The sequence below is a fragment of the Lutra lutra genome, chromosome 7 (assembly GCF_902655055.1).
Source record: "Lutra lutra chromosome 7, mLutLut1.2, whole genome shotgun sequence".
NCBI lineage: Eukaryota > Metazoa > Chordata > Mammalia > Carnivora > Mustelidae > Lutra > Lutra lutra.
In genome coordinates, this window is record NC_062284.1 from 62,682,103 (window position 1) to 62,703,315 (window position 21,213).

General features: G+C 46.8%; 2 protein-coding genes across 2 annotated transcripts in view; one reads left to right on the top strand and one right to left on the bottom strand.

Annotated features, from left to right (window-relative positions):
• The window catches only part of CCNDBP1 (cyclin D1 binding protein 1), a 78,743-nt gene extending 74,435 nt beyond the window's left edge, over positions 1-4,308 (top strand). The window contains exon 12 of the mRNA XM_047737251.1: positions 4,218-4,308. Coding sequence (XP_047593207.1) covers positions 4,218-4,293 — 76 coding nt within the window. The 3' untranslated portion in view covers positions 4,294-4,308. The remainder of the gene's footprint in view (positions 1-4,217) is intronic.
• On the bottom strand, positions 4,266-19,851 carry TGM7 (transglutaminase 7). Its single transcript, XM_047737064.1, has 13 exons — positions 19,782-19,851; positions 17,155-17,337; positions 16,467-16,712; positions 15,750-15,868; positions 13,871-13,999; positions 13,608-13,785; positions 10,996-11,134; positions 9,449-9,552; positions 8,844-9,086; positions 7,361-7,687; positions 6,816-6,976; positions 4,869-5,002; positions 4,266-4,622 (listed from the first exon to the last, which is right to left on the bottom strand). Exons 1-13 carry the CDS (start codon positions 19,849-19,851, stop codon positions 4,463-4,465), a joined length of 2,193 nt encoding a protein of 730 aa, XP_047593020.1. The 3' UTR covers positions 4,266-4,462.
• Between the last annotated feature and the right edge of the window lie 1,362 nt (positions 19,852-21,213).

Here is a 21,213-nt window from a genome sequence, read left to right on the forward strand (position 1 = left end):
CCCAGTGCTTACTAATGGTGGGGGCTAATAGTAAAACTACTAGTAGACTACTAGTAGTCTAGTAGACTAGACTAGTAGACTAGTCTAGTAGTAGTCTAGTAGACTAGACTAGTAGATTAGCGACATCTTTTCAGTTCCAGACACTGCCTTACATTATGTGCCTTATCCCACTGAATCTTCATGCTGTTGCCCATGAGTTAGGTACTATTATTGTTCCTCTACTACAAGTGAGGAAATTGAAGCTTGAAGTCATTAAATAGTTTTCCCAAGATGACTAAAAACTAGTGGAGCCAGATTTGAAGGCTGGCAGTCAGACTTCAGAGTCTTGTGTAAGTGCTTAATGCACTATCTGAAGGATGGGCAGTTTTCCAGTTCATATTTGCTGGCCAGTGCAGTGAATGAATTAAAAGATGACCCATGCATGAACAAATGGATAGATGCCTGAACCCATTACCACATTAGTGGAAATGGGTTAGCCCAGGGGAGGAGGAGGAGGCATAGGCAAGAGAGCTGAATTGGGAGGAGAGACAGGAAGGTGAGTGCAGCGAGGGCGATTGGGTCTGGAGAGGTGGGATAGCCAAAGAGGAAGGTGCCCAATGGCCACCAGACAATAATAGCCTATTTCATGGCAGTGAGCTAATGAGCTGACTCACAGGTTCAGCTTTTCATTTGATTCCTATAAACCATTAGAGAGTGTATGGAGGTGTGTGTGCGGGGGGCAGGAGGCAGCACTGATCACAGCAGCTCATTCCTTGGTCCAGGGTAAGGGAGGCAGAGGAGAGCCAGGGAAGCTGAGCAGAGTTGATGAGCACCTTCCTCTCGAGAGGGAAGTAAGTCTGTGACCTGCAAGGGTAGGGCACAGAGCAGATCCTGGAACACTCAAGAAGGCAGGTGTGGGCTCACCTACCTTCCCCTTGGCTGGCTCTCCCAAGATAGGGGTAGGTTACCTCCAGAAGTTTCTAAAACTCAGACTAGGATGGTATTTCTGACCCTACCATGAATTCCCAGTATTCTCTGAGCCATGTTCCAATTTCCTTACCTGTAGACTCAGGGTCCATGACTCCATAGGTGCCCAGATCTGAGGGGATGGAGGGGGTTCCCCACAGACAATTGCAAAGGGAAGCCCCAAACTGACAGATCCATGTGTGTTCCTCTGCCTCCTCCCTCTTGCTCTGACCAGAAATGGAGCTGGTCACCCAGGAGAGGTGATTAAACTGATCGGAGGACCTTTGAGCATGAATGTACTTCGAGAATGGCAAAGCTCTTTAGAACGCACTCTCTCATTTGGTCCTCACAACAGTCCTCTGAGGGCTGGCTCTGCTACTGTTGCTGGTATAGTCTCGCACCGGAGGGACCCAGGACTCAGCCCCAGAGCTCTTTGCTTTATATCACACAATGACAGTGAACAGCATGGACCCCAGCACTACCAGCTGAAAGGACATGAGCACCACGGTCTCCATGAACACCACAGGGGATTCCTGGGGAAGACCAGCAATTAAGAGACTTGGGGGCTGGCTTGCTTTGTACCCCTGATCTACGCCCCCAGACATTTCTGTCAGAGTTCATTCATGGGCACCACTGCCTGGGAGACCAGCAACACTGGGTTTTTCGAGACAAGCAGAGGGTGAAAGACAGTGAAGCAGGATCAGTCAGGACATATTCTGAAGGTGCTCAGCAGCAGGGTCCTGGGCCCTGGAAAGGACTTTGAGATTGTCTAGCTTGTCCAGCTGAAGTAGGGAAATGAAGCCAGAGAGACTTGCCTACACACAGAAAAGAAAACACTACAGAGTACAGTTTTTTAAGCCAATTTTTGGATGAGGAGACTGGAAAGTATTTGAAAGGTTGATTGTGAAGATAGAAGTGGCTAACCAGGGGCGCCTGGGTGGCTAAGTGGGTTAAGCCTCTGCCTTCGGCTCAGGTCATGATCTCAGGGTCCTGGGATCGAGTCCCGCATCGGCCTCTCTGCTTGGCAGGGAGCCTGCTTTCTCCTCTCTCTCTCTGCCTGCCTGTCTGCCTACTTGTGCTCTCTCTCTGTCAAATAAATAAAAAATAAATAAAATCTTAAAAAAATAAAAAAAAAGAAGTGGCTAACCATCCCCTCCCATCGAAGACCCTTGAGGGCCCAGTAGGAAGCCTGTCCACTGTTCCCCCTCCAGGGACACAAGTAACACAGCCAGAAAGCTCTGCACCCCCAGACCAACCTGACAGGAAGAGCAATGACTAAACAAAGGAGGAGGAGGCACTTGGCAGGCAGAACAAGGTTTCAGATTTCCGCAGGAGCCAGCCCAGGTTCTAGGTCTCCCTCAGTGGGTGGGACCGAGATGCAGCACAGCAGTGACAAAGCAGTGACAGAGCCCCACAGAAATGCCCTTGGAACTCGGTGGGGATGGGTGCAGCAGGCACACAGGGTGGAGCTTGCAAAAGCTAAATAAATTTTTTTTAAAGATTTTATTTATTTATTTGAGAGAGAGACAGTGAGAGAGAGCATGAGTGAGGAGAAGGGCAGAGAGAGAAGGAGACTCCCCGTGGAGCAGGGAGCCCAATGCGGGACTCGATCCTGGGACTCCGGGATCATGACCTGGGCCGAAGGCAGTTGTCCAACCAACTGAGCCACCCAGGCGTCCCGCAAAATAAATTTTAAAAAAAGAGAGAGGAGGAGGGGAGAGGGTGGGGAGAGGTGCCAAGTGAACCAGCAAAGCCACTAAGCGGGTGAGGAGTGGCAAGGATGAAGGGACCATGCCTGAAAACCTCCAGGAGGAGGATCTCGTTTTTTGTGTTTCTGAAGTTTCCAAATCTTCCATGATGGAAATATGCCAATTTATAATAACTGTTTTTTATTTTTGACTGAGAGGTAATTGGCGTATAATATTGTGTAAGTTTAAGGTATACGACATGTTGATCTGATACATTTCTATATCTAATATTATTACTACAGTAGTGTTACTAACACACCCATTATGTCACATAGTTATTTCTTTTTTGTGGTAAGAACATTTAAGATCGGGTCTCTTGTTAACTTTGAGTATATAATACACTATTGTTAACTACAATCACAATGCCATTAGAGCTCCAGAATTTATTCATCTACCAACTGGAAGTTCTTCGACTAACATCTCCCCAGTTCCCTACCCCCAACCCCTGGTAACCACCAATCTACTCTCTGTTTCTAGGAGTTCAGCTTTTTTAGACTCCAAGTGATATGTATTTGTCATTCCGTGTCTGACTTATCTCTCACTTAGCATAAGTGAAAGTCCATTCATTTTGGAGCAAATGGAAGGATTTCCTTTCTTTTTCATGACTGAATAATATTTGTGTGTGTGTGTGTGTGTGCACGCACGCATGTGCGTGAGATACATCTTTGTCCATTCATCCACTGACAGACACTTGGGTTGTTTCCATATCTTGGCTATTGTCAATAACACTGCAATAAACATGGGAGTGAAAATATCTCCTCAAGATAGCGATTTTATTTCCTTCAGATAAGTACCAAACATGGGATTGTTGAATCCTAGGTAGTTCTATATTTCATTTTTTAGGTACCTCCATACTGTTTTCCACAGTGGCTGCACCAGTTTGCCTTCCCACCAACAGTGCATGAGGGTTCCTTTTTCTCCACATCCTCGACAACACTTGTTATCTCTTATCTTTTGATGATAGCCATGTAATGATATCCTTGAAAAGCATAATGAATGTGTGTGTGTGGCGGGGGGAAGAACACAAAGATATACCGCAAACTGTTAGCAGAGATTTCTTCTGGGACAGGGAGCTGTTTGTTATTTTTTCTTTTGTTTCTTTTCACTTTTCTGCTCTTTCCCAATTATCTAGACTGAGTACAAATGGTTTTGCATGAGCCCAGCCCAGCCATTTCCATGCTCTCAGCAGAGAAGTCCTGCCAGATAGCTCTGGCCTGTGCCCCTGGGCCGTCCCAGGCCACTGACCTCCCTCCTGCCTCTGTCTGCAGGCTTGCTAAAACAATTTAAATGGAGAGACCTGGGAACCTTGATTCCAGAGAAGCTGACTTAGAGGGGAACATATTAAGCTTATTTTGTGATTGGGGAATCTTAAAGCAAGAGAAAGAAGACAGGAAGAGTAGGGAGGGCCCAGCCGACACAGCTGGCAGGCAGGCCGGAGGACCATCCAGTAGCAATAAGGAGCTTGTTAGTGGAGAAGAAAGAACACAGGTGATAAATAAAGACTGCTTCATTGTCTTTTCCCAGGATGCACAGCGGTTCCAACAGAGTTTTATTCACTCCCAGGCAGGCCGGGAAGAGGACGGAGAAGGAACAAAGATAACATTACACCTTCAGGAGCAGAAAACACCAAGGTGGGGCTGTGAGGAAGGGCCTCAGGAGGAGGAGGGGAGGGGCTGGTGGGGGGGGGTGGATGAAGAAGGGAGCAAGAGGAGGGGTGGAGCTCTGGGAGGGGCTGGGCAGTTGGGAGGGTAGGGGTTGTGGGGGAGGGCTCAAGAAGCCCTGGAGGCAGCCACAAAGATGTCCCTGTAGCCCTTGATCTCCTTGATCTCTTTGCTGCTAATGAGGACTTGCAGCTGGCGACGCCCAGTTTTGATGGGATAGAGGTCCACTTGAATTTGGATGGTATGTCCAGCCACCAGCGTCCCAATGCTGAAAGTCAAAAAACCTGTTAAAGCTTTAAGTAACTGTCGGGGGTGGGGGTGAGGGGGGAGGATGATCCGGTTTCCCCTCTTGGTGGGTAAGCACCTCCCATGCCTCAGTACCACCAAGCTCAACCTTCCCCAAGGAGAGTGGGTGAACGGGGGTGAATAGGCACCAACCAGGAGATGAAGGACCATCCTGTGACCCCACAAGGTGCCCCTTGTCAGAGACCAGCATGAGACAAATGGTACATACTTCTTGGATATCTGCCCATCGATGAGGCCACTTCCCTCTAGGACCATGGTGCAGTTACTCAGAGCCACTGTCAGGGTATTGGTGAGGGTGATGTGGACCCTCAGTGCCTTGCCCACCTCCGCCCTTTTAGACACCTGTGTGGAGAGAAGGTGGGGATATTGTGGTCAGCTGGCCTGATTTCTGTACTCCAGCTCAGTCACCTGACTCCACCATCCCACTGTTAACCACCAGGGACTGCTTACTGAGTGGTAACACCGCTGCAGGGTGAGAAGAATGTGAGTCCAGAGTATTTAAGGTTAACACATATCCAGACCTGTCTTAGAAGGTCACAATGCTTAAGGAAGCCACCACCGTCTAGGAACTGGCACCACGTAGAAATCTATTTCCCTCCCCACCATCTGGTTCAGGATGGCAATTTGATTTTGACCTAAGGGCCAGCTCCAATCTGTTAATCGTGGCCGATAGAAATGGTGTGTTGGAAAGACTCCTGAGGACAAATCCAGAGTCAGATAGAGTTGTGATCGATTAGTAGTGTCTGACACAGGAAGGGGGTAAGGAAGTGGTGTCCTATGTGCCATCTATATGCTATATCAGCAATATTATTCCAAGGCCAAGGTCACATGATATAGCAGAGCCAGGACCTGACCCAGATGTCCCAGACTGTGGACAGGATCTTTTCCCCACGTTGCTCTGACATTAGAAACACTGAGTTTTTCCAGGTGTGTTCTGTGCATCCCATGGGAATCTGTGTCATAGGGCAGCACAGCTTTGGCCTGTGAGTGAGAGGCAGGGATTCTAACCTACTCACTTCTAGAGCTGGTGCCTAGCTCATCTCCTGCCAAGTGGTGGATATTTGATAAATGAATGTTGAACTAAGATGAATTCTGACCACCCAGATCATAACTTGGGACACGTTCTGGCTCAAAAGAGAATTTAAAAAAAAAAGGGAAAACAAGAACACATCCTGACTTCTCTAAAATTCAAATGGAAGAAACAAACCCTTTGTACTCTAATGAGGGCAGCAAAGTAGAACGGGTAAAAATGTCTTTGGCTTCTCTCCTAGTGGTACAGATCATCCTTAGGTCCCTTACCAGTGGGGACCAATTAATAGTCTCCTCGGCATCCCATATGTTTGCACTGGATCTTGTTGGGAACCAGGGCTCTGGGTAACAGGCAGGGCGCTCACCTCAGCACCACGCTGTGTCTGCACTGCCCACTGTCTGCCACATCATGGTCTGACCACCTGACAGCAGGGCCAGGTGGTTTATGATGTGGAGCCACTCAATTCTTGCTCTGGGTGGGGTAGAGCATGCTGTTAACAGATCCAGCAGGGGCAAAGCCAGCCTGGGACTAGGCAGAGGGCAAGTCCTTCAGAATGGGGTGTGGGGCTGGGGAAAGGAGGCTTCAAGGGAAGAAAAACCCTGGTAATAGGAGATGGGGAACATTTCTGCTTCCATTGACCTTTCTTCTACCTGTGTTCCTTCCTCATGTAATTACTTGCCAGCAACACGATCTTCGAGTTCAAAGTCCGAGCCTCATCTTTCATTTGTTTTCCCTCTTCCCTGTCACACTTATATTAATATCTGTAGTCACCTTTGGAATTTGACTTGTGTTTTTTCTCAAATCCAACTCCTCAACTCCATCTCCTAGCCATGCCTCTCCTGTCTGTCCGCCTCTGCCAAGCTTTTTCCTTGCTTAAAATGCCTTCATCTCCATCTCATTTCTCTGTACAGTGTCTTCCTGTGTAGCCCCCCCAAAATATCACTCCTCTGAGAAGGCTTTCACCCTGCCCTGCACTTTGCAGGGTATGAGATAACATCATACTGGGCTTTAATCATATATTTGGTGTCTGAGGCAGTGACTATGTTCTGTTCACTGCTGGAGCCCAAGCCCTGGATTGGGTGAGTCAGAGGGCCCCCAGGCTCCATCTCTGTCTAGACACCTTACCTCAATAGACAAGTGAGGAGGCTCCAGAGAGATGTCTTTTAGGACCAGCATGGACCTCCCTGTAGCCTCCACCTTGGCAATGCCAGACACCCGGATCAGTTTCTCATCTGTCAGCTTGTTTCTGTAATTGTCGTAGGGTAGTAAGAGCGGCAACTGTATCTCTAAGCACAGACAAAAGACACCTTGAGGAGTCTGGAAAGAGAGAGAGGGAGAGAGAGAGAGTATGTGTGTGTGTGAGAGAGAATATGTGCGTGAGTCTGTATGTGTGTGCAAGTATGTTTGTGTGCATGTGTCTAAGAGATTCAGAGCACTTACCCTCTACCCACCACCACCAGAGGTCACTGTTGGGTCTCCCCTGGCAGGATGGTGTCAGAGTCCAGCTCATAACATGCAATGTCCTGCCACCAGCAGCTTCACTGTCTGCCATGTGGGTGTGTTGGGGTGCGGGGATCTCCACGGAATCTGGCTGAACCATACCCAGCTTCATTCATGACCCCAAGGTTCCCATCCTTCTTGGCGACTTTCCAGGCCTATCTCATACTCACCCTTCCCAAAATCCAGGTTCAAGTGTACCGTTTGCCTCCAGAGAGGCTCCCGGGTTCCACCCTGGTGCAACAGGGCCTGGGCGCTGAAGCGCACTGCCAGGCTGATGGACTCCCTGGAGTGGACTCTGTCTGGCACCCTCCAGGCACGCAGTGTCAGCATCAGGTCCTGGCCCCACTCGGGGGTCCTGGCCAGGTGAAGCTGCAGCTGTGCGGGCTGGTCCTCAGGGCCCCCAGAGCCCAGCAGATCTAGGAAAGGGGAAGAGGCCCTTCTTGGGGCCAGCATTTTCCGGGAAGCCTTCATGAACACAGATCGCTCCTCAGGGGATCCTGGCCAAAAGAAGAGCCAGTGAGGAGAGACTGAGAGACCAGGGGCCTCCTTTGGGAAGCTAGCCACCCCCAAAACTCTCAGCTCCCCTCCCAAAGCCCCAACCATGTGAAGAGCTGCAGCAGGAGACAGGACAGTATCATGGCTGAGAACATGGGGATTGCCAGTGCTCGGTGCTGGGTTCAAGTCCTTGCTCAGGCACAGTCCCTTAATCTCTGGGTGCTCAGTCCTTTCATCTATAACCCAAGTATAGCTCCTTGCCTCCTAGAGTGGCCAAAATGGTGAGTTACATGAGTTGCTGAACATAAGCACCCAGCATGGTTCTTTGTCATCAGTATTGCCACTGTCATCAAAGCCAGAGACTTCTTCCCCTGCCAGCATCCTCACTTCTAAAATACATGCTCATGTCTTCTAAATGGATCTTCATCTCTTGCTCCTGGCGGCTACTCAACATTCAGGCTGAATCCCACCTCACCCCAAACTGTGGACTTCTCTCTATATAGCTGCTATGTACCAGAGGCATTGCTCCAAGTGTTTTCTGTGCATCTACTCTCCTGCCCTCACAACAGCCCTTGAAGGTGCCATTAACCCATTTTATAGATGAGGAAGTGGAGGCACAGTGATGGTAAGAACTAGGCTAGGCTTACACAGCAGGACCTTGGTTGGTACTCAGGGTGTCTGACTCCCCCTGGCCTTCTTCGCAGGGACGTCTACTCCCTTCCACAAGCCAGGCATCCTTTGCTTCCTTAAGCATCCACCCCCCTACTGTCTTGACATAATGAGATCATGATATGACCCTAGGACAGAGTTTCAAGTAAAATAAAGGACATTCAATTTTGAATTTCAGATACACAATGAATTGTTTTCAGTTTAGATATATCGCATACTATATTTGGAACACACTTATACTAATAAAATATTTGCTTATTTGAATTTATCTGGGATTCAGATTTACCTGGATACCCTCTACTTTTATTTGCTCAATCTAACAACTCTAGGGCCACATGGCCAGGGTCCAGGAAAGCCCCTGGGAGTTTGCCATGAGGAGGAGGTGATCAGGCTGGGTTTTAACAGGAGCAAGCCATCCTCACCGGGAGGCATGCAAAGGAGATTTTACCCACCCCCCACCTCAGGGTGAGTCCCCAGGGCCCCAAGCACCTTCTGGATACTTGTAGGAGCTGGTAATGTTCTGGCGCTGATCTGACCCTACCATCTTGGTGCTGATTTCCTTCCCGATGGAACTGGTGTTATGGACCAGGATTTCCTGGGCCTGGCCATTCCCAAAGAGCCAAATGACTTCATCAGCATTCACTTCGGCATACACAAATGGGGTGTCATAGGGCAGGTGGACCTCCCCTTCCCTGATGGCCTTCACAGAGGCAGGGCCACAGCAGAACAGCCCTGTGGAGGGAACAGAAGTTGAGGACAGCTGCCAGCTGCCAGCATGTGGACTGGGGTGGCTGTTGAGGGGTAGGGCGGCAGGGACAGGCAGGGAGATGGGATGGAGAAGACCCACATCCACAGAGTGCTCTCAGATTCCCACAAATTCACCCAATCCTCACAGCCACCCTGTGAAGTATCATCATCTTCCCTACTTTACAGGTGAGGAAGCAACTGAGAGGTCCTGTTACTCCTCTAGGTCACCCAGCTGAAGGCGACAAAGTAAGAAAAATACTGCTCCTTTCTGGCCTCCTGCTCATGTGGTCAGTGCCTGACCAGCCTCTGCACAGAGCCCAGACCCTTCCACAGGGCCCCTCACTCACCACTGCTGGTTTGCTGGGGAGTGGGGTCCAGAACCTGCCAACCATTGTATCCTGGTGGGAGATCTTTCCGGATCATCCAGCACTCATTCCAGACGTGGAAATTCCTACAGAAAAGAGGAAGAAGATGAGGATTTATTTCAGAAGATTTGCCAGGTATTGGACACTATACTGAATCCTGTAATTTATATCAGTTTTTTAATTAAAGTGTAGCTGACATACAATATTGTATTAGTTTCAGGTGTACAAAAACGCGATTTAACATTTATATCAGTTATGAAGCGATCACCATGAAAAATCTAGCTACCATCTGGCACTGCACAAAGCTATTATGTTTTAATTATATTCATGCCCCGCCTTTTTTTTTAACTTATTTAGAAGTCATTTCAAACTTACAGTAAAGTTGCAAGTGTAGTACAAAAAATACCCATCTACCCAATTCATCTATCATTAACATTTTGCCCATTTGCTTTATCATTCGCTTTGTTTCAGTATGGATGTGAAGATGATAAATACATTTGTCCCCTTTGTTTTTTACTTCGGTGTATACTTTCTTAGAGATCTTCTCCTACATAATCATGTACAGTTATCAACCTCATACATTTACTGCTGATACAATTTCAGTTTTGTCAATTGACCTAGTGATGCCCTTTATGACATTCATTTCTGCCTGGTCCAGGATCACAGGCATCTAGTTGGGCAAGGCCCTTTGTTTGCTTGGATCTGGAGGGGTTCCTCAGCCTTTGTTGTATTACACTGACATTTGAAATACAGTGTTTATTTATTTGCCAGAGTGATCCTCATTTTGAACTTGTCTGATGTTTCCTCAGGATTAGATTCCAACTGTGCGTTCATACACAGAATTCGACGTAATTCTGTGATCGCACCTTCCCAGATACACCACTGCTGACTGAACGGGGGATGTTTCATCCTCTAGGAGCTCAGAGAGGGAGGGGCTCCAAGGATAGCCGCTAGTTCTCACACAACTCAAAGATCGTACCTGGAAACTAGCTGGAAAGGAAAACCGGAAAATCAGATCTGAAGTAGAGCAGAGGAAAGAGGAGCCAGGGGAAGAGATGAGAGATACAGAAATGAAGGGATGCACAGAGATACACTCGCACGTACACATGCACGCTCACATGCGAGCAATGAGAGTGGGGTAGGTAGAGGAAGAAGAAGGAGAGACTGAGCAAGTAGGCAAAGACAGCAAGTCCAGGCCCAAGAAGGCAAGCAGAGAATGGCACAGACAGAATGGCTCAAAAAAGGAGGAGTAAGAGGCATGCAGGTTTTGAGATCAGTATTCACAGACCACACAATCTATTCATTAAGATTGGGCTCTGGAATGTTACCCCATAGTCTTCTATCTCTGAAATGAGTGTGATGTGATGACCTAATTAGCCAGAACAGACTCCTAGGTGGGGGAATTACTCTCTGGGCAACAGCCACAAAGGGAAGGGTGATACTGCCTCAAGACCAGAGAGCAGTGTGTCAGAGTTTCCCTGCCCGTCCTGAGATGGAGCAGAGATCTGTTTGAGACTGTGTCCCCTTACCATATTTTGTCTCGCTTCCGAGTTGGCAGCATCTCTGCATTTTGGTCATAGTAGGTGTCAATGGTTAAGTTCCCATCCATGTTGTGTGCAGAACGAAAACTGGAAACCACACGGGTTGGAACACCTAAACATCTCATTACTAAAGAGAAGGAAAGTGTGGAGAATCACTGAGTCCATTTCAAGTAGAATCTTTGGTTTCCCAGGCATCCTTTCTAAGTTTTAAGCTGAAGGACAGAAAGAAGGCCAAGATTCTTGCAGATCCATACCTGTAACTCCTTTATTCTCAGGGCACTGAACCCAGGCCCAGAACCCTGCTGCCTACCTGCCCCACTGAAGGTCTCCATCCCACTAGGAGAAAGAAATCATGTGAAGGTAACTTAAAACAACAATAAGCAACTCAGTTTATCATTTAGGGCTTTTTTTTCATTCAGGAGCTTTCCACATTAAAAACAGAGAACGTGAAATATTTGCTAATTCAAAAGAATAAGAAATTTTAGGCCTTATGCTGTGGCCAGTTTCAGGAGAAAAGCTGTGTGACCATCAGTAGGTGACTTAACTTCTCTGGCTCTTAGTCTCCTTGTGTGTAACAAAATAAGGAATTGGACCAGCTGATTTACTGAAATACAGGGTTTGGAGGAGGTAAGAAAGAAATCAGAGAAAGGATAGAAGGGCAATATAGACTTAACAGAGGTTAAGCAGAAAACCTCAGGGACAAAGGGAACTTGCAGGTACAGAGGCAACAACGATCTTTGACAAGGCAACACCACCCTCTTGTGGCTTCTCAGGATAGTACAATAAAGCCTTTTTATTTTCTGTATTATTATTTTTTTATTGTTATGTTAGTCACCATACAGTACATCATTAGTTTTTGATGTAGTGTTCCATGAGTCACTGTTTGCATATAACACCCGGTGCTCCATGCAGTATGTGCCCTCCTTAATACCCAGCACTGGGTTAACCCATCCCCCACCCCCTCCCCGCTGAAACTCTTTGTTTCCTGTAGTCCACAGTCTCTCATGGTTTGTCTCCCCCTTTGATTCTCCCCCTTCATTTTTCCCTTCGTTCTCCTAATGTCCTCTATAAAGGCTTTTTAAAGCTGAGTTAAAATTTCATGTCAAGTGGTTAAGATCTACTCATTCAAAGCAGATACACACATACACACGCACACGCGCACACACACACACACACACACACACACACATCTGCCCAAAATCAAGAGCCAGATGTGCCTTTGGGACATAGGGCCCCACCTCAGCCAGCAAGGCAAAGAGTTTAGATGAGGAGTTTAAGCAGAGGTTTCCTCTACCTCTCCCTTGTTCAGGAGGAGCAAAGGGTGCTTCCTGAGGCTGCTGGGAGGATAATAAGTAAGAAAAGTAAGAGAACTATTGAGATTGATCAATATTTTGATTGATTCAACCCCAGAGGGAGCCAGTCACCTGTTCACAAGTCACCTGTCTATGCCCAGCACAGCTTCTGGGCCTGTCACCCTTTGCAGGGATGACAGCTAAACCAGGGCTGCAAGTGGCCAGAGGCTGTCTGATGGGAGCAGCTGTCCCCTCACTCAGTGGCCCCAGGGCTCTAGGGCCTGGGAGTAAGGAGAGGCTTCAACGTGGAGTAAGGATGCCGACCTAGATCTCATCCTCTCATCCCAGTATCTAAGGGCCCAAGCCCTCCTCCATGACACCTGCCTACCCAGGGACTTCCCAGGCCAGGCATGTGGCCATACTAAATTCTGATGCTGTGCTGAGCATTTTTCAGGGAAAATGGGAAAATGGAAGAGCAAAATGAGGTCACTTGATTTGGTCACTTGATTTGAACATCTCCTCTGTCTGCAACGCCCATACCTAACTGCCAAGCTATGCTGTCCCTGTCAGAAAAATTTAGAACTTTGTCTTTAGCCTCTGTCTCTGTCTTCCCTGATCTATGTTCCTCCAACTGAGAGCCAGTCCATTCATTCAGCAAACACTGACTGAGCCCCACAATGTAATGGGTACACTCTTCCTTGCATGGGGGAAGACAGGAAGGCACCTCAATATTCTGTCTTTCCCTCACCTTCACAGATAATCCAATCAATGCCTTTGTACTAAATTGTAATAAACAATCATGCATAAAACGTCGATGCTTCATGCAGGTAGTTGGCCAAGTAGCAAACCTCCAATTGTAACTCCTCAAGAATCCCTCCGAAAAGTATTTGGTAGCTGCCAGCTCTGCCCACAGGTGAGACCAGGCTTTCCCAGACCGTCTGCTTGCACCTCAAGCTTCCCCCATCCTGTACCTGATTCCAGGCTCCCCTGGAGCTGAGAAGCCTGACTGTGGTAGAAAGGAGCTGCCTTTGCCTCCACTTTGAGACCACAAGCTTCTCTCTCCAGGTGACCATTTTAATAGTCCATCTGCCGGATGATTGCAACAGGTCAGCCTCCCTCCTAGGCAAACACGCAAGACTCCTCAGTCTATGCTGGTTCAGGGTCACATGTACATCATTCCTTAGCTGGGGGGCTACCAACAAGCCACAGTTAACTTATGTGAAAATGGAGATCATCAGAGCCCAACCTCAAAGGGTTATCACGAAAATCAAATGCATGACCCTGCATCCCCATCTCCCCACCACTCACCTGTGCACATTACAGCTGCAAAGACCCAGCACTGCCCATACTTCACAGGCTGCCTGCCCCTGGCTGACCACTGCCGCAGGATGGCTACACTGCCATTCCACTCCAGCGGGCTGACCCCCCTGGAGTAGTCCTCTCCCCAGTTCCCCTGTAGCACACCGCTGTCGTCATTGCTGTTGATCTGCAAAGGCCAGACAGGTGCATTTCTACAGTGCCCCAGGGAAGCTCAGCTCATCCTCAGACAGAGGTGGGAGAGCTGTCCTTACCATGGCGCTCACCACCCTGCAGATGTACACTGGGTCATTCCGCTGAGAGTAGTCTTTGGACGGGTTCTCTAAGAAGTACAGGCTCTTGTTCAAGATCTCGAAGCAGATATCTATGATGTCCTCTTCAAACTTCCAAGTGATTTCAAGGGAGAGAAAAGAGAAGAGTATAAATGTCCATTATCCTGAAACATCAAGTCAGTGACATAGACTTTGAGGGATGGGGTATATGTGCTGGGGTTGGGGGTTAAGTACTAGACAAAGTCCTACCTTCAAAGAGCTTACAAATCAAATTGGGAATGTATGAGATAAAGAATTCTGAAAAATGAACTGTGTGGCTCTGGTGGAAAAAGGCAAACAGAATTCAGAGGTGAGAGATCCCTGTTGACCAAGAGATCAGAGAAGGCCATTGGTGCCAGGGGGCTTTGAAGGACTAGATGGATGGGAAGAGAGCAGGGTAGAGGTCTTTGAGTTTGGTTTCAAGGACAGGGTTTAGAGATTAGTTTCTAATCTCTAAAGGGTTTAGAGATCCTTGTTTCTGGAGGACATGAGGGAGTAGGAAAGATCAGATGGATAAAAACAGGGTCAGCCATGAAAGGAGAGGAGGCAGAGTGTGGGAATCCTGGAAATCAGGTAGAGGAGTTCAGCTGAAGCTGGGAGCCCAGGAGAAGCCAGTGTAAACTCATGACATACGTTTATAGCATGTAAAGCAACACATGCTGCAACCCTTTTGTCTGCCAGATGCACTGGTATTTGTTTCAGTTTCAAAAAATTACACAAGTTGTCACAGAGGGAGAACAGGGCAAGGCCCCCTGCTCTCTCCCCACTACCCTCCTGGTGAGTATGGAGGGGGCTGAGATGTTAGTGGGAGGGAGGCAAAAAGTACATCAGTCATGGCTGGTGGTGGGAGTGGGAAAGTTGCCCAGAGCCAAAGGTCCCAAAGCAAAAATATATAAACAAAGTTTATATACTGACTGGATATTGGATATTATTAAAGAAATTGCTGTTCATTTTTTCAGTTATGATAATGTATTGTTTAGTTTTTCTCAAAAAGAGTCATCATCTTTTAGAGCTATAAACAGAAGTATTACTGGACTGAATGATACAGTATCTACAATTTCCTTCCAAAAATTCCAGTGATGAGTTGGGAGGGACGGGGACAGCAGGGATGGGCAGACTTTTTCTGTAAAGGACCAGATAGTAAGTACTTTAGGTTTTGCAGGCTGTGGGATCTCTGTCTTAGCTACTTGACTCTGCCACTGTAACATTAACACAGCCATAGATGATATGTAAATGAATGAGTGTGGCTATGTTCCCATGAAATGTTATTTATGGACACCAAAGTTTGAACTTCATATAACTTTCACATCAAAAAATTTTTTTGGTTCTTTTTCAACAACTTAAAAATATGAAAACCATTCTTAACTCAAGGACCATATAAAAACAGTCAGTGGACTCTAGTTTGCAAACCCCTGGTGTAGATGGAATCAGGTTCACCATAAATTGCTCACTATTAAACTTGAGAGATAGGTTAATTTTAGTAGCCTGTCTACTTGGATTATGTTTGTAGTTTTTTATGTAAATTATTAAAAACTTGAGAGGCGCCTGGCTGGCTCAGTCAGTGGAGCATGCCACTTTTGATCTCTGGGTTGTAAGTTTGAGCCCCATGTTGGGTGTAGAGGTTACTTTAAAAAATCTTGAAACAAAAACCAAAACCTTGAAAGATATCTCCCCTTCCTTCCTTACCCTCTCTTACTGGATGAGAAACCGGCAGGTGCCACACACCCTGACTTTTGTTAGTAGCCCTTTGTGAGCTAATAGAGTTGATTAAGAACCAGCTTCAGGAGACCCGCCCCAGGACCACTTTCCGTGACAGGGTTACCTGCCCATAGTTCCAGGGCCAGGTGGTGATGAATCTTTCATGACCCTTGTAAACAAAGCCATAGTCCATCATGATATACTCCTGTAGCAGTATTTCACTTGGCAGGTAGACATCGTCCTCTGAGTGGTTAAGGAGTGGAGGGGGCAGAAAACAAAAAGTAATGAAGAGATAAGACAGCAATGACAGCGTCCTGCTGGAAAACAGGGGAACAAACGTGTTGATGGCAAGAGAAATCAAGACTGGACCCTTTAAAAATCGACTTTGCTTTTCTAGAGGCCAGTGATAGAATCAGTCCCTTTAAAATAATCATTATCATTTGCTGATGGTAAAAGTGGAAAGCTTCTTGTAGAGATCTGGAAAATACAGATGATGGAAAGAAGATAATGAAAATCACTCAGTCCTCCCACTCAGAGATACCCACCGTTACAATTGGTGTATCCCAGCCATTCTTTCTCTCCACGTATACAATTAAGGTCCTACTGTGTTCCATTTCCTAATCTATTTCACTTAACCTCACACCATGAACATTTTCATCATGCCATTAGGTTTTTTTGGGTTTTGTTTTGTTTTGTTTTTTTGGTAAAGATGGTTTTTAGTGAGCACATGGTAATATATGCCATAGATAGTTGACTTGTATCTTCTGGGTTTTCTCAGAAGAACCTCACTGAGCATTCCCAGTGTTTCAGGTTAGCATTACCTCCCGTGAGCAAGTCGTACCTGCATTCCAAGGGTTAAAAAGCAGGATGAAAGTCCCCAGTGGGTGAACCACACTGTGACTCTGACCCTGGGAGATCTCTAGCTTCAAAGTGTAGGGACCAATGACTGCGTTGGCTGGCGTGAAAAGGGAGACTAAGAGCGAGTTGGTGTCAATGGTGAAGTCAAAGGCGCTCCAGACATTTCCTTTTCGAGCCTGGGTGAGAGAGAAGGTGGCTCGGGTTCCCAGTAACTCCTTGGGCATCGGTCCTGTGTGGGAGAGAATGACCCCAGAGTGAGGTTTTAAAATCTATGTGACGTGATTCCAGGAAGACTGAGAGGACCCTCACCTCCTTGCTAATCTTTTTGGCTTAAGGCTTTTATTGCCACTGGGTGTCTTTGGGCAAGCCACTTATGACCTGTGGGCCTCAGTATTTTTATCTGTAAAATGGGATCATAATTCTACCCACCTGAAACTCTCATCATGGGGATTAAATGAAATAATATGTATGAAGTTTGAGCACAGCACCTGTTGCATATGGAAAAATCAGCTATTACTATTACAACTGCAGTTTGCTGAGTTGGCCAAATCTTTCCTTAACATCACTTACAGGGCCCTGGGGATCCCAAGAAAGGAGAGGGGAGGGAGCACTCAGAAAGGAGAGGTGGGAGCCCTATAGGTGAGTTTTGCCTTGGGGCCAGGTAAACTCACCAGTCTCGGCCACGAAGGTGAGATAGTCTGTCCCAAAGTGAAAGGGTTGGTTGAAATGTAGTCGGAGCCCAAAGGACTGGCCCCGTCGAACGATGAGCCGCCTCAGGCCCATCTCCTGGGTGTGATGCTCTTTGTTGTTCCTCGGGCTTTGCAGATCCACAGACCTGAGCTCCAAGGCTGCCACTGGAGGGGGGCAAGGAGGAGACCAGTCATTACCCAGCTGCGGCTTCCTGGCTCTATCTTAGGTAGGATTCCGTCCAGACCTTAGCCCTTCTGCCACTCTGCCTCCTAGTTTCACAGCCTAGCCTCGGAGGGCAATGTAGCAGGACCTGACCCTGGAGTGGGAAGACTGTGATCCTAGTGACCTCTGCCCCTGGACCCCAGAGCTACAGGGCTTAAGAATTAGGGCCCCAGGAAGAGAAATGTTTCTACAGCACTAAAACTTAACCCTTGAAGGGCCACCATGTACTATTAACCACTTTTATTGACAGTCTTTCCAAAAGTTACTCTATTGTCCTACTGATAGAAGAAAGAGCATATTAGAATTTTGTACGAATTAAGTCAGTGAGTTGACTGGAGGCTGGGACCTCAGCTACAGGCTTTAAGATCCTGGGTGGGTGGCTTATTTCTCACCAGTCAGCCACATTCCATGTGTATGAGGGCACTGACTCTTCCCAGGATGCTCCTGTAGGTGTACACCTAATATACAGATTAAAGACTCTCATAGCTCCGTGGGCCGGAGTATGGGCCCTCACCACCTCAGCTGTGAGACTTTGAGCAAGTCACTTATGTCCCCAGACATCAGAGTCCTCCACTGAGAAATGGAGACTGTGGTATTCCCACCCCGTAGGGTTCACATGCGCATTGAGTGAGGATTCACGTGGAAAGACCTTATTGTAGTGGCAGGTGGAGAGTCAGCCCTCAGTAATCCCTCATTGCTCTTAGTGCTAGGAATAACGCAGCCTCAGGCTGCATTTGCTTTGTTATTTCTGCTGGTGGTATTTATTGCACTTACCGTAAATGAAAATCTGTTAAGCCTTTGTCCCTAGTAGCATATCAGTTTATCTCAGTGGTTCTCCACTGGAGAAATTCTGTCCACTGGGGGAAATTTAGCAATGTCTGGAGGCATTTTTGTGGTCACGACTGGGATAGAGCCCAAGGATGCTGCCAAACAGCATCCCAGAGGAAAAACAAATGTTGGCACCTACTTGGTTTTTGTGCCATTCACATTTTGAACTTCCACATATATTCTTTTTTTAAAAAAATATTTTATTGATTTATTTATTTATTTGAAAGCGAGAGAGCAACAAGGTGGGGGGCAGAGGGAGAAGCAGACTTCCCTCTGAGCAGGGAGCCTGATGCCGGGCTCGATGCAGACTCCGTCCCAGGACTCCAGGATCAGGACCTGAGCTGAAGGCAGACACTTAACTGACTGAGCCACCCAGGTGCCCCCAAACTGCCACATATATTCTTTATGTTTTTACTAAATAAGTTCACTTTGCTAGTTTCAGCTCATCTTTCCCACCTGGCTGGACTTCTTGAATTTCAATTCTTTCACTCAAACACCATCCGAGGATTGCCTAAACTGTTTTCCAGCTCTTCTTCCAGTCACTGGTAATAAGATGGTTCTAAACATTAGGGCTTAAGTCAGAAGCCAATGGAGTCATGTTAGAGCTTTCTTCCAGGTTAATGCTGAGCTATTAGGAAATATTCTTTAAGTATAGTTGTTCAACTACCTGTGACTACATCTAATACTTCACATGAAGAAAGTGGATTAGGTATTTAAATATGTTTTACAGAAGGGTGCCTGGGTGGCTCAGTCAGTTAAGCCATCTGCCTTTGTTTCAGGTCATGATCCCTGATCCTGGAATCAAGCCTGTCCCTCATTGGGCTCTCTTCTCAGTTGGGAGCCTCCTTCTCCCTCTCCCCCTTCCCCTTCCCCTATTTGTGATTTCTAGCTCATTCTCTCTACCAAATAAATAAATAAAATCTTTTAAAAATGTCTTTCACAGTCTAAAGCAAATCCAAATTTAATATTTGCATCTTTCCCACAAATTTGTTAAACTTTTGGCTAAAAACAATGTTCTTGTTGATCCTTTGATCCCTCTTCTTATAACCTTCTTTCCTTGAGGTAGATTCAAAGCTATATTAGTGGATCGAATAGTACAAAGTTTTTAACTTCTTGATGTAACTTAGGCACTTAAATAATTACATTATTAGAACCAGAAAAGTCAGGGCAAGATCTAAGACAGATGCTTTTGGGTTACTTGATAGCATTTTTTTTTTAAATCAGGTCCAATCCATTAGTAGTTAGAAAATAAATTTAGGTAAATGTGACCAATATTTTTTAAAATAGAAAATATCACAATGTATCACACATAAGGAGAGCAAGTGTAATTTTATGTGTAACTGGGTCATGATGTGAACTGTGGGTCATAGTCAAAAATTTGAAAACTGGCCTAGATACTGGTGGAAACGGATTGCATCTTCTCTGTTCCTGAGGGGTCTGACGTATTCATACCAGGAACTGCAAGACCTCTGAAGGAAGCTTCTCCACCCCATGTATAGAGCCCAGTGGCCATTCCACCCTGAAAGATCAGATTCCCAAAGAAGGCAGTGAACAGCACCATCACTTCCACAGAAAGGAACAGGACTGGGGGCAGCCTTTTCCTGGCTGCTGTTCACAGCTGGAAACATAGTTCCTAAGGGCAGCCAAGTCAATTCTCCCTTTACCCAGGCTGGATCTTGGTTTGGGAAGGAAAGGGGAAGAGGAAGAAGGAGATGTCTTCCTCTCCTTGCCTGAGGTTGCAGTGCACAGAGAAAACTCATTCTCCTTTGGAGACTCAGGTTTGCTTTTTATTCCACTTAATACCACTATGTATTTCGCTCACTAAAGTGCATTTCCTGTCAGGGAGACAGTGACTTCAGAGAACAAAAGAGAGGTCCTTCAAGGGAGTAGGAAAAGAAAACCAAAAGTCTCAAGAAGAGGTTCAGCAAAGCAGGAAATCCAGCAGAAGCAATTAGTAAAAACATGTCAGCACCCATAAGGCCTTCTTTTTTTTTTAAGATTTATTTATTTATTTGACAGAGAGAGAGAGAGAGAGAGAGATCACAAGTAGGCAGAGAGGTAGGCAGAGAGAGAGAGGGGAGCAGGCTCCCTGCTGAGCAGAGAGCCTGATGCGGGGCTCGATCCCAAGACCCTGAGATCATGACCTGAGCCGAAGGCAGAGGCTTAACCCACTGAGCCATCCAGGTGCCCCCCCATAAGGCCTTCTTGACTTGGTTCCAGGCCCACAAGAGTTAATGACTTGAGTGAGAGGACAGTTTAAGACCTGGCCACGTGATTCCTGGTGGTTGACTAATATGAAGACAAGGAAGGATCAAAATATCCCCCCATGTATTATTAGTCTTAAAAAGTTGGGGGGGGGTGGACATTTAAACAGCCATCTGTCTGTGATGAGTTCTGAGGTGAGTGTTGAAGCTCCTGCCCTTTGAGACCACAGCCTGAGGCAGTCTTGCTCTTGAGGGTGGATCCGTCTTTGCCCTTGGGTCTTAGCTCAGAGGTAACCACTACAATGAGGCTTTCTTTGGCCACTGAATATGATGCCTCACCTCTCACCCTATTGCTTGCCATCAAAAAACCCTCCTTATTCTCTGCTATTCATAGTATCTAGAATTAGTTCCTCAGAAGCAGAGACCTTGGCCATCTTCTTACACCTGGATCCCCCATGCCTAGGATGGAGCATGGTTCCTAATTGCTGTCAATGGTAGCTAACGCTCACTGACTACCTATTACATGCCAGACACCATCAGAAGTAATTTTATTTATCTGAAACCATTTCTGTTCTTTCAACCACCCTGTGGTGGAGGTGTTAATATTGTTCCCCACATGCAGGCAGGTATAGGGCAGAGCTGGGATTCAAACCCATGTGGGCTGGTTCCAGAGCCTTCCCTCTTAACCTTCACAGTCTCCTGCCTTCCTTGGTGGGTTCTCTAGGATGTTTGCTGCAGCAGTATGTGCAGCGTGGATGAAGTACAAGGAGAATAACCCTACAGGAG

Coding starts and splice junctions, on each gene's coding strand:
- TGM7 (XM_047737064.1), bottom strand. CDS start 19,851: ATGTTTCCAGCTGTGAACAGCAGCCAGGAAAAGGCTGCCCCCAGTCCT. Junction 16,713..17,154: donor CACCTTCGTGGCCGAGACTG/GTGAGTTTACCT, acceptor TCTCCCACACAG/GACCGATGCCCAAGGAGTTA. Junction 15,869..16,466: donor TTTTAACCCTTGGAATGCAG/GTACGACTTGCT, acceptor TTAACCACTCAG/AGGACGATGTCTACCTGCCA.